This window comes from Poeciliopsis prolifica, unplaced genomic scaffold, assembly GCF_027474105.1.
Source record: "Poeciliopsis prolifica strain line A6 unplaced genomic scaffold, Auburn_PproV2 SCAFFOLD022, whole genome shotgun sequence".
In the NCBI taxonomy this organism is placed as follows: Eukaryota; Metazoa; Chordata; class Actinopteri; order Cyprinodontiformes; family Poeciliidae; genus Poeciliopsis; species Poeciliopsis prolifica.
Genome location: NW_026562397.1, coordinates 5048172 through 5063670, shown reverse-complemented (window position 1 = coordinate 5063670; position 15499 = coordinate 5048172). Strand labels below are relative to the sequence as shown.

Genomic DNA, 15499 nt, shown 5'->3' with positions numbered 1-15499 from the left:
AAAGACCTTAGTTTAACTTAGATTAAAAAACAAACAAAAAAAAAAAACAGTAACTATATTTAGGATTTCTTTAGTGGCTGATAACTGTTAAAAAGTTATCAGAATTACATTCAAATATATTTGTCCTCATTTAGATACACATATTTACTTAACAGTTTCCCTCAGTGTATAATAAGTCTGGCGGGCCACCAGGCTTTATTTGTGGCCCCGACAGGCTAAGCATTTATTTTTTATGTCTTTTTAAAATGTTTGCATTTTTTAAGTTAGTTAGTGTTCAAGTATTAATCTTCCAATCTTTCAATAACATAATTATCAAGTGATATTTTCAAATTTCCTGTCCGCTTTAAACATTTGTTAACTCAAAAACACGACGGGCCGCTGTATGGCCCCAAAGCCCAACCACCGGGCTTAGCAAGTTTTCTGAGGGATACCTTGTTTAAAATCTAACAGGGACTTAAGAAATGTGTCATTATTGAAAGGCTTGAGAAGTTCTTTATGGATGTCATTTCCAGTGGATACTGCAAATTATGTCAGTAGTGATAAATATAAGTTGTCTTTAAATAATTTATGTGCAACCTTTATTTCTGTTAATCATATTTTATATACCTGCTTGCAAATGATATAATTGTGACTTTCTTTGCATTTGTAGTTTCATTGGAGGTCCAGATCACACCTACCCATGGTGAGATTAGCCTTGGAGAGTCCAAATTCTTCATGTGTGATGGTAAGTTACAGCATTCATTTTCTTTATGGTACTTCATTTAAATATCATTTCATTTTATATATTGGTTTTAACTTGGTGTGGAAGATAAAAAGAAAAAAAAAACAGTTTGTTTTGAAATTTGCGTCATTTAAAAATGAGTCGGCCTTGCCCAAAGTACTTAAGATTCTTTATACTGAGAAGAGACAATTTACTGTAGCCTTTAAATTTTGACTTTACTTGCTACTTGAAACTGAATAATTTTGACACTATCTTACTGTGTCTAAATTTCTGAGCTCATTAGAGCATCTGAATTTGATGTACTTAGTAAAGAACACTGCAGGTTATAAAAGGTACTGGAACATAAAGTTGCACCAGGTCTTGCTCAGATGATATGCATTTTCAAATGTCTTTAAACCCCACTTGGGCATCTGGTGTTTCTTTTTTTATATATTGTAAGAACTTCAAAATGACAAAATATGTGTTATGTATTCTGTGACTCCACACTTTGCTTGTTGTGCCATTTTAATATCTGTCAAAAGTTAAAGAAATTGCAAGGGAAAGATTTGTAGCATCAAAGCAAACGTCTCTAATCTTCATCTTAGTCTTAAATGCGTCTTTCAGTATGCTATTAGAAAAATAGTGAGTTCTTCGTTTTGCATTATACAAAAATTTTACTTGATGGGTTCTAATTTTAAGTTGATTGGAATTAATCAAGTTAAAATCGTCTGATTCTGGCTTCTGGTCAGTTAGCTGGAGAATCTCAGTGTTTCTCAGTCCCCAGGGACCACTACCCCGCATGTTCTAGGAGTTTTCCTTCTGCCACACAGCTGACCTGAATAAATGGGTGATTAACATATTTCTCCAGCATTTGGTAGCATGCAGGGCTTAATGTTATCATTGGAATCAGGTGTGCTGGAGCAGAGACATCTAAAATATGCTGATCGAGCCAATAGTCCTTTGGTTGGTGAAATGAGATTGTGTCAAAACGGAAAAAAAACTTGACGTTTTTAATCACTAAAACAGTAGTTAGATGTTTGATGTTTTATAGTCTTACTTTGCAAAACGACTCCAATGGGAAACCCGAGAAATAGTGAAACTTACATTGATTTCCAGTGGAAGACACACTTTGTGCTAACCTGTGCTTTAAATAAGAACACATTGTTGTTGTTTTTTACATTTAAGTAACAATATTTTACGCAAATGTAAACTAGTTTAACAAAATGCAACTGTGTCATTCATATTACTTTTTAAATTTTTTTTTAATTCGATTTAGGTTGTACTCTTAAGTTGGGTCTACTTTGGCTTACCTAATTAATAATACCATTACTGCAACAACCTTCAGAGTGCTATAATATGCCTACATTAAAACAACAGAATAGTCAAAGATAAAGTTGTGAAAAGTTTAATACAAGTCTAGGTTAGGTAAGAGTATGGGACAAAAACAGGCTGGGCAAGGGAAACATTGGTCAGAGAAGTAGCCAAGATGGCGATGTTGATGTTGTAGGAGCTTCAGAGGTCCACAGGAAAATCTTACAAAAATTTGTGTCCAATCAGATTATAATATTTTTGCGTGGTCATTCACACACCTCAGTCAGATTTGTGTGTGAACAGCCACCCAGATGTGCAGAAGAGCGTAGATGTCCCACAGCATTGCATTGTTTACAGAAGGAATAATGGACACCGCTGTCAGTGGATCGATTTTAAAGTCATTCACTAGCGGGAGCCAAAAGTATTGTCACGAGATGAAAACAAAACAAAGGAAGTTGATAAAAAGAAAGCACAGCTTATAAAAATTAAGCACTGCGAAATAAAAGGAAGTGCAAATAATTTTGTGATGCACTGACTATAACTTTTGTAGGGAAGTCTGTCTGGATTGTGAAATGAAGAACCTCACTGACAGACTTCTATCGGAATTTCCAGAGTCATAGTTATCAGCCACTCATTTACCATGTCTGGCTTTTTCTGGTGCAGAATTATGACACATCTCTAATGTTAATGAAGCTAAAGTCAAATAAGATGCAACATTACTGTTCAAACCACAGACACTTCCAATACTACTGGACAAATGTCCCATCTAGGCACAACATATCAGCTAGCAGTCTGATATGAGTCGCATTTACCTGCCACGTAAATATAGCCTTAGTATAGCACTATGCAAGTCTGCATTCATTAAAGAGTGCTGGAAGAAAAGTATTGCTAAAAGATAAGGCAATCTGTTCAAAGTTTGCATTCAAAGGACAATCCTGGAAGAAAACCTGCTTGAGGCAAAAAAAAAAAAAAAAAAAAACGAGTGAAATAAAGGATTACCTTCCAGCAGGGCACAGATCCTAAGCATACAGCCAGAGATACTTTGGAATAGTTTAGCTCTGAGCAGAATAATATGTCAAAGACTAGACCTAAAACCAAAAGGGAATCTGAAAATATATGTTCAGAGATACTCTCTGCCTGAGCTGGAGCTATTTTGCAAAGGTAGAGAAATACTCTACAAGAGCTTAAACTGCAATGGCAGGTTGTTGTACAATGAAATCAGAGTGGAAAGCATGTCCTGAAAATATATATTGTGTTGCATGGCTTAATGTTGGTCTGTTCCTAATAAAATACAATAAAGATTTTGGGTGTGATGTTAATGTGAAAAGATTCAAGGGGTATGAATTGTTCACCAAAGCGCTTTATATGATGCAATCATGATCAAATTATGCCAGTCATCTCATTATTTAAATCCATTTAAAATTCAAAAAATACATCATCACAAACTTATTCCAGACACAAAAAAGGTCCATAGTGAAAAGATAAAAAACACAATAAGAAGTAAAAAAAAAACGATTCACCCGCGTTCAGTATGTCATCTGCTGACAGGATCTGATTCCTCTAGACTTGGAGTGAGCCCACTATTACTGTCTCTTTTCTCATCTCCTGCTCGTCTTTCTGTGTACCTAGTTGTAGGCGTTGCCAAACACGTGGACTGGTATGGCCCGAGCGGGGAGCGGATAGCCCCGAATAGACCAGACTTGACTGTAACCCGCAACGATGAGTCATCTTCCACCCTCACATTTTATGAAGCCAAGACCGATAGCGCCGGGACGTACAAGTGCGTCGCCACCAACGGAGACCAGCAAGCAGAGGCAACCGTTAAAGTGAAAATCTTTCGTAAGTGCTGTCCCCCCTTCTCCTCTCCTCCATGGCAGCCTTTAAAAACGTTAAATCATGCAAACATGCATGCAGGATGAAAAATAAAAAGAATGGGGTTTGTTGTATTTTATTGACTGCTCAAAGGCAACACATTATTCTTTTCGTTTTTTTCAAGTAAGGGGTTTTTCCATCAGCTCAATAAAGTGTCGGAAGACCATTAAAGGGCTGTTTAATGATCCTGTCTGATGTCTGGCTCTTCTGAGTAATGGTTTTTATTTTTGCTTGAATGCCAAACATCAACAAATGTCCATATGATGAAATCAGTTTACTCAAAACTTTTTTTTGTCCTCGAGCTGTTTTAGCTATTTATTGTAAATTGTTTTAAAAGATGCACTTTTAAAGTATACTATCCAATATTTAAAAAAATAAGAATGCAGCTTCATAAATATTCATTTTGGCTTTGTCAATGCTGGGATGATTTAGAAAGTTGTGTTTTTTATTCAGGAAAACGTAAAGGTAAGCAGCCTTATAAAACGTGCACCTACCTCACACCACCGCAGTCCCAAGAAAGTTTGTCATCAGTCTAAAGGTTAGCAGGAGAGGCAGCAGACTGCTGATGGACTGCACTGTTACACCTGCAAAATACTAATAAAAGCAGCAAACTTATCTTAGAAACTTCACTCCAAGAATCTCACCGATTTGGTCACAATTCCACTAAAAACCAGGTCATGTTTTTTAGCGCTTGCTCTGACGAGCATTTCTATTTTGTAAGTAAGAGATATTATGAGCATTTTCAGCACATCTTTACAAAGCTTTGGTTATATTGATTATAGTGATACATTTCTGAAATATGAACATCCTATATAATTGCATCAATACCACATTAGCGTCGTTCTGCCATAGAAATGACATACATGAGGTTTTTAAGTCTGTCATTTGTAGTGGTCTAGATCTAAGTCCTGTTGTGCGCTGAAAAGGTCAGAGGCTAGTGGTTTATTCAGTCTTTTAAAGGGTTGCTTTCAGCATTTTATACCTTTGTGATTTTCTATGCTTTAAACCCAATTTCTTTCTGGTACAAAATGGAGTCTTCCACAAGGGGAGTTTTTCAGTGGGTTATGCAACATTTTGTGCAGAACGTATTGGTAAAACTGCCAATTAACAAATTGTTAAAATATAGATTCCTCTGCATTCGTACTTCTAAAAATTTAATATTTAACATTGAAATAATTTGGCACGATACAAATAAAAGCTTATTTGATTTGACAGATAACAGTTTTATGCTCAAACATTTTTATTTTGAAGTTCTGTTTCTGCTGCTTTAGCTTGGTTAGCCTCGGTTGTTTTTAAATTAAGTAAATGTGTGCAAAAATACCTTTGTACTTAAATACAAAGGTGTGAAATGTTTTATAATGGGATGAGGAAGAGGTTAAATAGAGAATGAAAATGTGACGAGTAAGACTCATCAGGAACTATTCTTATGACTTTTACCCACATTTGAACCTCCAAGCTATCTGCCTCACTCTACGCCACAAAATGATCGGTATTTGTTCTTCACAAAAATTGGATCAAGAAAAAACACTAGCATTCTCACCTCACAAAGCTTCTGAAGTTGGTGTAAGAAAGTGCAAAATAATGTGCTAATCTAATCTTGCACAACACTTCAATTCTTAAGCTAAACTCCCCATTCAAAAAAATGCATGAAAATGCATGAGTTCTTCCGACCTCATGGTGACAATCACTGCATTAGATGAAGCAAATCCTTGAGTGTGATTGTGGTTTACGGGTTTCGTTGCAGAAAGAATAACCTTCACAAATGCACCGTCTCGCCAAGAGTTTAATGAAGGAGACAACGCAAATATCGTCTGTGATGTCACCAGCTCACCCCCACCTACAGTCTTTTGGAAATACAAAGGAGCCAAAATACAGATGGAGAAAGATGGTAAGGCTGTTTGTCCCTATTACTAGTTGTTGGGGTCTTTGGATATTTAAATCATAAACTAGTCCTGTAATCCTTGTGATGCTTAAGAGCGATTAAAATTTTTCAATAGAGTCAATGACCAGAGGGGTCACCAGGAGGGGTCGGCAGGGGGCCCCCCTTTCGAAAACATAGGCTACCTCACTGGCCCCCCATGAGAATCATGTTCTAGTCATAGAAAGACACAGTGTTGTTCTCTTCCAAAAAGACATAAATGTAAAACTTAACAAATATATGTATAAAATAAAAACTAGGAATAATTATTTAATACATAAATAAAGTATTTGTGTGCCAGATTTATGGGCATACCAGAAACAAGCAAAAAAAAAAAAAAAAAAATTCCAGCTGGATTTGTTTTATATGAAAAAGAAAAAAACAAAAAGGTAAAAAGTCAATTGTTTGTGTCAAAGTTTTTAATGTATATGATTAGTCAAAATGAAAAAAAAACTAAAGCCCTAGCCCTATTATAACTTGTGTTGTGAAGTGAATCTATGCAATATTAAATATTATCATGCAACTTATAATGCATCTGTTCTGTTCTGCAGTGTGGTATAATTAGGGAAATCTCCCCAGCCTATACAGAGCTGTCAAAAGATAGGGAGAATTTCTGAAAGCGCATTCTGGCACCCAAAGAAAGGCTACCTAATTATATTTATGCAGATCTGCTGGTGTCACAAAGTTAAAATTGCTTGTGCACCACTGCTCATTTCTTTTTTCTCTGGGGTTTATCTGTGCTTTGAAAGAAAAAAAAAATTAATTTTGTCTCGGGTTTGAAAATAAAATCCACTCTTCGTCTCATTCGACACTGGCAGTTTAATAATGTTAGTGTTGGTTTTGCTTACTAGGAAATAACACATGCTCGTGTGGGTTGCAACAGCGGTTTGGATTACAGTTTTGTGGTTCATATTTCATTTCAAAGTTAAACATTCCTGTTGCTTTGGGCATATTTCTATTTGCCTCCAGCTTTTTGGAGACGTGCAGGACATGTTAATAAAACTCTAACAAAATGGAAGTATCTATTCTGTTTAGATAGTAGCAATGTTTCACAGTTTGCAACTTTGAATCATAAAAAAACCTACATGTATTACAGTCTGCAGTTGACTGGATTTGATTAGATGTTGCTTGCAGATTCCAATAACCTGCAGATAATCTGAATTATTATTAACAGTGAAATGTGGAGCAGTTGGATGCAGTGAGGGGAGAAAACATCTGGCTTGTGCTGTACCTTGCAGAGGTTTCAGCAGCAATCATTGTTGTAAGCCTGTTTGAGCCTCTGTAAGCTGCCTTTTTGTTACAACACTACAGGTGGGCAGAATACAAGAGGATTGGAAAACCTTTGAAAAGGAATATCTGCACAGGCAATGTACATAGAGCTAAATCCACAAGTAAACATGTGCTCCTGCATGGCTTACACCACTGTCTATAAATATCTGCTTCACCTTAAAGATCACTGCTTATGTAATGTCCTAAATAAACCCTTCTTATGACATACCTTTAAAAAAAGGATGAGGAAATTTTTTTTTTCTTTAAATTTTCTCAGAAATGATTGAAAACTGAAAGTTATGTCTGTTAAAAACAGTTCCTAAATGAAAGTAGAAATTATGTATATTTATAAAATCAGATTAACGTAAATTTTGTATTTCAATTGGAAGCAGGGTTGAAACAATTAATCGAATTAAACATGATTAAACGATTATTGAAATAATTTAGTGATGAATTGTTAACTGGAGTATGCAGACTTTAAAAAAGGCCATTTTCTGAAAAAAACATGCTGCAATATTTCTGACGTTGCAGTATGTTGTAATTAAGTAAAACTGTACTATATATTTGCATATAAATTGCATTTGAGATGGAAAACCTTATTTGTAAATATGTTCGGCCAAGAACTCCATAAGTGGCACTTTTAATTTAAACTGGTTCAAATTATGGAAAAAATAACTAAATTACCTTTTAAGCACCTTTTGCTATCCATTAATTAATCAAAAAATAATTAATAATCAGCAGATTTAGTAGATAGTATTTGGTTTAGCTGCAGATGCATCCTTTGCTACATTTGATCAAAGATAGCCCCATAGAATGCTATGCTATTGCATTTCAAGCAATTAAATGTTTTATTACTTAATAAACACATTGAAAGATTAGCTTATTTGCATATTTTAACATATTTTTAATACTGTGTAAAAAATAGTCTGAAAGAATAAAAAATATGTAGAATGTATCCATTTTTTATCTGATTAATTGATTAATCATTAGAATAACCAATAGATTAATAGTTTACTAAAATAATTGTTAGTCGCATCCCTGTTTCGATGATACCAGAGTTTGGAGGAGGAGAGAGCAGCAGGTTTTGTGTTGAAGTCTATTATGAAGTTTCAGTCAGTGATTATTTGTAATTCATGCAAGAGGACCTCCAACTAATAATTCAATGCATAAACCATAGAGTACATGAAAAAATTTTTTAATCAATTTTAAGAAATATTTTGATTCCGAGACATAAAAATTTGCTTCCAGACCAAAGTTGTTTTATGATAAAAGCGAGCTTGTTTTGAAAAGATACATTAAATATGCTGTTCAGCTTAGTCACAATGTAGATTTTGTCTGTGATTAAAGGGATCAACGTATTAGATCATTTGTAATGACTAGTTAATTGTCCTTTATTAATTCACTGAGTACAACTGACTGTTGTTTTTATGGTTTGTGTAAAAGACTTCTTTTTCCAAGCCAGTCTGCAAAAATATGTTTGAAACATCTGAAAAATATATTAACAGGAAAAAGGAACCTTCATCTTACTTTTGGCTGTTTCTTGAATAGTTTATTTTTTTATTTGCTTTAATTATTTGGCATAAAATATTCCTTAAACTTTGATCCAAAAGCCTATAAGTTTTGTACCAGAGCTTTCAGGAAATAAAACATAGATTATTTAAATATTTTACAAAAAGCTGTATTAGTAATGTATTGCATTATTAATGTTGTGTGTGAATGTGTGCGTGCGTGATTGGGTGGATGACTAGTTGTAGTGTAAAAGAGCTTCAGAGTGTTCTAGACTAGATAAAGCGCTGTAGAAGTACAGACCATTTACCATTTAATATAGACAAGAGTTTCCCCATTTGTTCCGCTCTGGCCGCACAATGACAGCTCCAGACTGTAAACTTGTCAAAGTAACAAACATATAACTCTTTCATCCTCTTTTTCATTTCAGTTCGTTTCAAGGTGCTAAGCAACAATCACCTTCAAATCCGCGGCATAAAGAAGACCGATGAGGGCATGTACATGTGTGAGGCTCGCCTCATGGCCCGCGGCGAGATTGATCTGCGTCCCATCAGCGTTGTGGTGAATGGTTAGCGACCGCTTCACTTTGTTTCCTCGTCCTTTTTGTTCCTGGTTTTGTGTACCATGACGTACAAAGAAAGCAGTAGATACAGAAGGGGAGAACCACATTGGGTGTCATTGTAGAGAGAGTTGCCTAGAGCAACCGCTTATCAAAGATGTTCTATGCTAATGATGCCTGTTTCCTGCAACTTCTGAGACACAGAACAAGACTAAAATTAGTGCTCTGAATGTGTCACAGTGACTGTTTCAGTCTCGGATTCTGCTATAGTTTTTTTTTTTTTCTTACATGTACAACAACAGTCAAATGTTTAGAACTGCACATTCCTAATGGGTTCATACGTCACATTCCACTCTTATTGGAAAGTCTGGCGAAGATGTGTGAAAATCTTTAACTTTACTCTTGCACTGCAGTAGCATAGTGGTGAAAGCTGCAGACAAATCCAGAGTGTAGGGTTTCTTTTTTCTTATCATATTTCAGCTCATCCCTAAGGTTTTCTACAGGGTGGGCACTGTGAGGTAGCCCTGAAAGAAGGCTGATTTTGTGTTTAGTGAACCATTTCTTTATTGATTTGGCCTGGTATTTTAGTATCATTGTTCATAAAAAGCAAATTATATTCCCTGTTTTCTTGTGGAGTCCACTACATTTTTATTTAGGTATTGAACTAGTTTCCTGAGGTCTTTCGGAAAGAAACATGTTTACATCATTAAAGTACAATGCTCCAGTCAACATAGTGTAAATATTAAAAATTCGAGGCGGTAGGACAGAAAAACCTTTTTTACTAGCACATCTCCCAAACACCCAACTGACAGACTGTATCTATGAATTGATCTGCAGACTTTCCTGTAGTTCTCTTTTCCACTGGCCCCTTTATGGCACGGCTCATCTCAGCTTAACCCCACTCTACAGTTTGAGTGATATTTTTATTACAATTGAGTGGCAGCAACGTCTAAAAAGTAGCACGATGTGATTTATACACAATGCAAACACAACTCAACAATGGGGGCCATGGGAGCTACAGGCAGAGAAGTACAAGAGTGCGTAAGAGTTACTCTTGTAACGCAATCCATGACTCCACCTGCTGGCCAATCAGTGACCATCAGTCTTCTGACGTTGCGTTTTCAGCACTGACTTGGCTTGCTTGGAACAGAGCGGAGAAGGTTTTAAAAAAATGACCTTTTACCATGTAGCCATTACTAGTGGAAAATCTTTACAACTGAGAAAAGCGTTGTCAAACCGCGTTGAGTAGGCTATAGGACATAGGTTATTAGCTATAAATGGGGGCAAGTTTAAAGAAGTCATTTTTGAAAAGCCATTTTCTAATTTAAGTTTAGCACACATCTGCCAGGTTTTAGGTAATATGGTGATCATCTTAAAAAAACAATAAAAGCAAACTATTGCTGTATTTTCTGTATTTACAAGTCTCTTTGAAGTACAAGTTACACAAGTGGCAACCGGTGACAAGTTGAAAAGCAGCATGAGTTCCGCTTTTCAACGAACTCATGGAAACTGTTGACTTTGACTTGGAAGTCTGCCAGCAGTTTCCCGATTGTGAACATGTTCATCCGGATTTGTCCCTCTTGCTTTCAGTCTGCAATTAGACTTGCTTGTTAACATTAACTCCTTGATTCATGTCTGTAAGTATGAATGAACATTTAATGCAGCAGTCAACACACCTGAATACAAGTCGTAGTACTAGCCAGACTATGACTTAAAGTCCTCTTTGGCTATAATTGAAAAAGGTTTTTTAAAGTTTTTTAAAAGAAAACTGTGGCACCAGCATAAAAATGACTTAACTGTCATTAAAGTTTGAAGTTTTAAAAAACGTATTCTATGCGAGATTATACTGCTTCAATCAAAAATTTTTATTTCGGTGCTTTTTAAAGGTCTTTACTGAGAGTGCGAATAAAAGTAACGTGTTTTATATTTTAATCTCTCTCTGTCGATTGATAATTTTTTTTGTTTAACCATTTCTCTTTGTCTGTATTAGTGCTCCCAACCATCAGAATATGGCAGTCTGAAGTCAACGCCACAGCAGAGATTGCACAACCTGCCACTCTGACCTGTGCTGTTGATGGCTACCCTGAACCCATGGTGACCTGGATAAGGTAAACCTCTCTTTCTCATGCCAGATTTTTACACAATTCAGATATTGCTGTTGTGAAAAGTAATTTTAAGACCTGAATCTTAAAGGGGTATGAATATTTGTGGTCTAGTCTGTAATTAATTAATCGGAAAACACCAGCAAATGCTTCTCTTTGCATAGGTAGACGCAGACACCTAGCGTTAGCTTTAGCAAAAGGTTTCTGTGATGCCATGGTTCTGTTCTAATGTTGACAAAAATTTGCAGTCTATTACATTTACAACTTATTACTTTGGTAATTAGTCCAAAACAAAAATAAATCTTAGGTTGCAGTTATTTCTCAGGTTGCTCCCGGTTTGTACGCTTTGAATTGTTCATTTCACCAGGTGACAAAGCTGTGATTACTTTTTGTCAGCAGCATTAATATGTATGTTATATTTAAAGGCAATTCATATAATAGTTCTAGACATTTTCCAATGAGCCAAAACATTTAAAACATAATATGATCAGTCTGTCCAAAATGTCAACACAGTTCAGTTAGACGTTTGTTGAATATTTATTGTATATTGTATATATATATATATATATGATTTATTCAAAGAACACCACACATCATTCCCACTGTGTGGTTTGGATCTAGGTTGCTGCTTCGTTGTGCCAGTCATTTAAAACGGTACCGGGCTGCTGATGCATAACACTGAAGTAAAAGCTGGCAGCAGCAAACTAATGAGGCAGGGCTAATCAAAAATAATGAGCTGTGAATTGTACGTGTTTAAAAAAGGTTTAAGTTGATATTATGAATACAAATATTTCTATACATATATATGTAAATAAACTTACATTTTAAGACTTTCCCACAAGTTCATCAAGTGGTTTGTGTGAGATTAGCATCATTTGAGATGCTAATTAAGCTTAAGATTCAGTGAAAACATTCTAGTTCTGTCAGATGTTTTCCAAGCAGCAGAACTGCTCAATAAATGCAATATTAATCATTAATATTATATATACCATAAATTAAATGACATGTAACACTAACAATTCCACATTTGAGTTAAAGGCTGACTGAACCTAAGCATGAAAATATTGTTCCTGTGTGCAAGACACTTCAGATTCAGTGATGTTCTGAAGACTTATTTATTCATTGCAATAGGAAACTTAATCACAGGGTAACAAAGGTAAACTGAAACCTGAGGAGCAGCTTGTCAACAATAGCCACATTATCTGTGTATCTGAATACAGCCATTGACAGGCTCCTGCTTTGTTAAACTGTTTCCATTCATCTTGTTTCCAAGACAGCAGATAATTGCAGACAATTTAGATACGGGGTCACAAAGTTTAAACAGCCAAAGAAATACTGTTAGACTTAGCTTTCTGGGTTTTATTGATAAATTTGGTTTATACTAGCTCTGCTAGAGAGGTTCTACATCTTATTAAACATCTTCTTCACACATCTTCTACATCTTCACTAAAAGACAACAAGCTTTCAGACACTGGAAAATAGAAGTTTAGAAAACAATGCTTCTTTTAGATTGCTAGTGTTTGGAACAAAGCATGTGTTCTCTGTTGTGACCAGATAGAAATTAAACTGACTTTTGAATAAAGCTAACTGTATGCACCATAGATTACATAGAAAACTGGCCTATTCATAAGCTGTTCAGCTTAATTCAGAAAGTTTAATTCAGATAAATATTTTGGAGTCTTCATTTCTTTCATTATGTGCTTGGAGTGGTGTGCTATTCTGCTAAAAATCTGAGCTGCTAATTGAATGAGATGTTTTCAGCTCTGGGGAGAATCCAAACAAAGTGCTCGGGGTGTTTCGGCCAGTACTTCGCGCACCAAAACATTTGCACTTAAGCAAAGTAAATCAAAGACTTCTAATCAACTATCAACTCTGACATATGTTTATGTCATTTGGGAAATTACAATTTAATTTGAAGATTTACAAGACAAAATTCATAAAGAGGATATAACAACTCAGTAGTATTCCTGGTCATTGCTCTTTAAAGTTATATTCATTTCCATGTTGGAATATGAGAAATCTGTAGGGACAAAAAGAGCACAAAGCAGCTGAACGTTGCACAAGAATGACACCAAATGGCTAACATTGATAGTGGAGTACATGTTGAAGTTGAGTTCACAAAGTGAAGGTTTATCTTGTCACTTTTATCAGGAGAACAGTTTTTTGAGAGCATTTGCTTAAAGACGTAGCCTTGCCATTACCTTCCTACGCAATTCTACTCAGTTCTCATCTCCTTCAGTGCTTCGTGTTGGATTTGTCCCGGTGAGCTCGATTTCTAAGGACGCATTGCATCCTGGCCAATCAGCAAACTGAAGGAGGAGTTGTGTAGTGGAGCTTTTGCTCCGTTTCTGAATTGTAGTCTGCCAATGGTTGTAGTCGTCAAAAGTGAACTACATTCAGTCCATCATGGTCATGCCTCCAAATATTGAGCAGTTAAAGCTTCGTAGCGTGGCTTCCTTCGTGATCAAGCAGCTCCGTTACATACACCATGACCAGATATTAGCGTTTGGGTGAAATTTGATCAAATCATTTAAAACTTCAACTGTGTCCACATCTCCAGCTAGAAGTTTCAATAGCCAAGGATCCAGACCCTCTGGATGAAGCAAAACGTAGAACAGGATAAACAAGACCTAACAAACATTTAACAGTGTGTTTGTATTTGGGAATGATAATAGTCAAAAAAAGTGAAAACTTTGTTTCAAAACCCCAAAAACTCTGCCAGCGCTCAGGCCATGTGGAGTGATAAAATTATTATTAGCCACCTTTCACTCCTGAACAGATGACACTATAATTTCTGCTCCAGGTCTTACCTGCGCTGTTAGTCCGACGGGACCGGGCATCGACACTCCCTGTTCTCTCTACAGCTGGCACCAAATTAGCATACTTTGCATTAAACGGTCATGCAGAGAATGTGTAAATTTAACTCTTCCATTCATCATTTTGTTTTATTTGTTAATGTTTGCAGAACGGGACAATAATTTAGATGGCAAAATTTTATACTTTTAATGTCACACATACCAAATGTGTCGAAAGTCAGTTTTGTCACAACATCTGCTCTAAAAACTCCTTTTATGCTAATTCTTGATGGTAAAAGATGAAAATATGCTGCAGTCAGACACACTCTTCTTTATTGGGCTGAAACATGGAAAGAAATTAGTCCCAGCTGAAGCTAATTATTATGAATACTCATACAGGGTGATGGTTATTAGAGAGTGGTTATTGATTGAATCTGCCTACATCACCAGATGTCTTGTACTGACAACAAATAAAAAGTCAAAACCACTAAAAAAAGACATCCATGCGACTAAACAACACCCACGTCTCAGAAGCTGACTGTAAATGATTTTCGTATTCTGTTTTTTAAGTATATATTTTTAAAAAATGTTCAAATATTGCAGTAAGATTGCACTGGTTGGTATTTTAGTCATATGGAGGTGAACTGACATATGTTAGCACATCTCAGCTTTACCTCGTTCACCTCTTAGATGTAGCTCTTTTTTGCCAAAAGCATGAAAGCAAAATAAAACAACCAATATGACATGCCATCACCTTGATAAAAGAAAAGAAAAAAAAAAAAAGAGGGGTCTTGTGCCCGCTGTGACTAAATTCCCACAGTCTTGCAATCCTGCAAGACACACATTCAAAGGGCGAAAAACAACTCAGAAAGAACTACCTTGTGGAGTCTGACAAATCAAGGAAAGGCTTGAATTGATTTCACTTTGCGCAACATTACAGTGCGATGTGTATTCAGGTAATGAAGCATTGTAGAGAGGAGTACCACAGCCTAAAGGATCCAAGCAGCACAATTCTTTAAGCTGCTCAGATAACACAAATTAAATAGAGCTGCATATCATTTTTGGCTACATGCCTCAATTATGTGCAAGCTATTTCTCTCAAAGTATACTTCACTCCCAGCTGTTGAAGTGTGTGCGCTCCAGAGGAAACCTGCCATCTGTTAGACGAGGATGTTACTTTCTGCACAAACTCGACATAAAGTTTGATTCCCTTTTTTGCTTGGAAAATTTAATTTGTTAGTAAAGGGCTTCTACTAACAAGACTGTGGTTTTAAACTATTGGGCGCATTTTGCGTTTCGTCGTAGTTCAAGTTTGTAGCTTCTTTTTAAACAGACTGTAGATGGAAAATGTGTTTTGGGAGCAAGTTGTAAAATGATCAAGGAACAGAATATATTGTTTAATATTTTCAGAGAATCTGTGCGTGAGCTTTAGGTGGGCTGAAATGTCAACAGTAATCACTTGAATTT

The 15499-nt window shown here is 35.9% G+C and overlaps 1 protein-coding gene across 8 annotated transcripts in view; it reads left to right on the top strand.

The window, feature by feature from the left end:
* ncam1b (neural cell adhesion molecule 1b) overlaps window positions 1–15499 on the top strand; it is a 111210-nt gene that overhangs the window by 49345 nt on the left and 46366 nt on the right. For all 8 annotated transcript variants that reach the window (XM_055045406.1, XM_055045405.1, XM_055045409.1 and 5 more), the window contains exons 2-6: window positions 650–724; window positions 3641–3850; window positions 5628–5771; window positions 9007–9144; window positions 11126–11243. In XM_055045406.1, the coding sequence (XP_054901381.1) occupies window positions 650–724; window positions 3641–3850; window positions 5628–5771; window positions 9007–9144; window positions 11126–11243 (685 nt within the window). The remainder of the gene's footprint in view (window positions 1–649; window positions 725–3640; window positions 3851–5627; window positions 5772–9006; window positions 9145–11125; window positions 11244–15499) is intronic.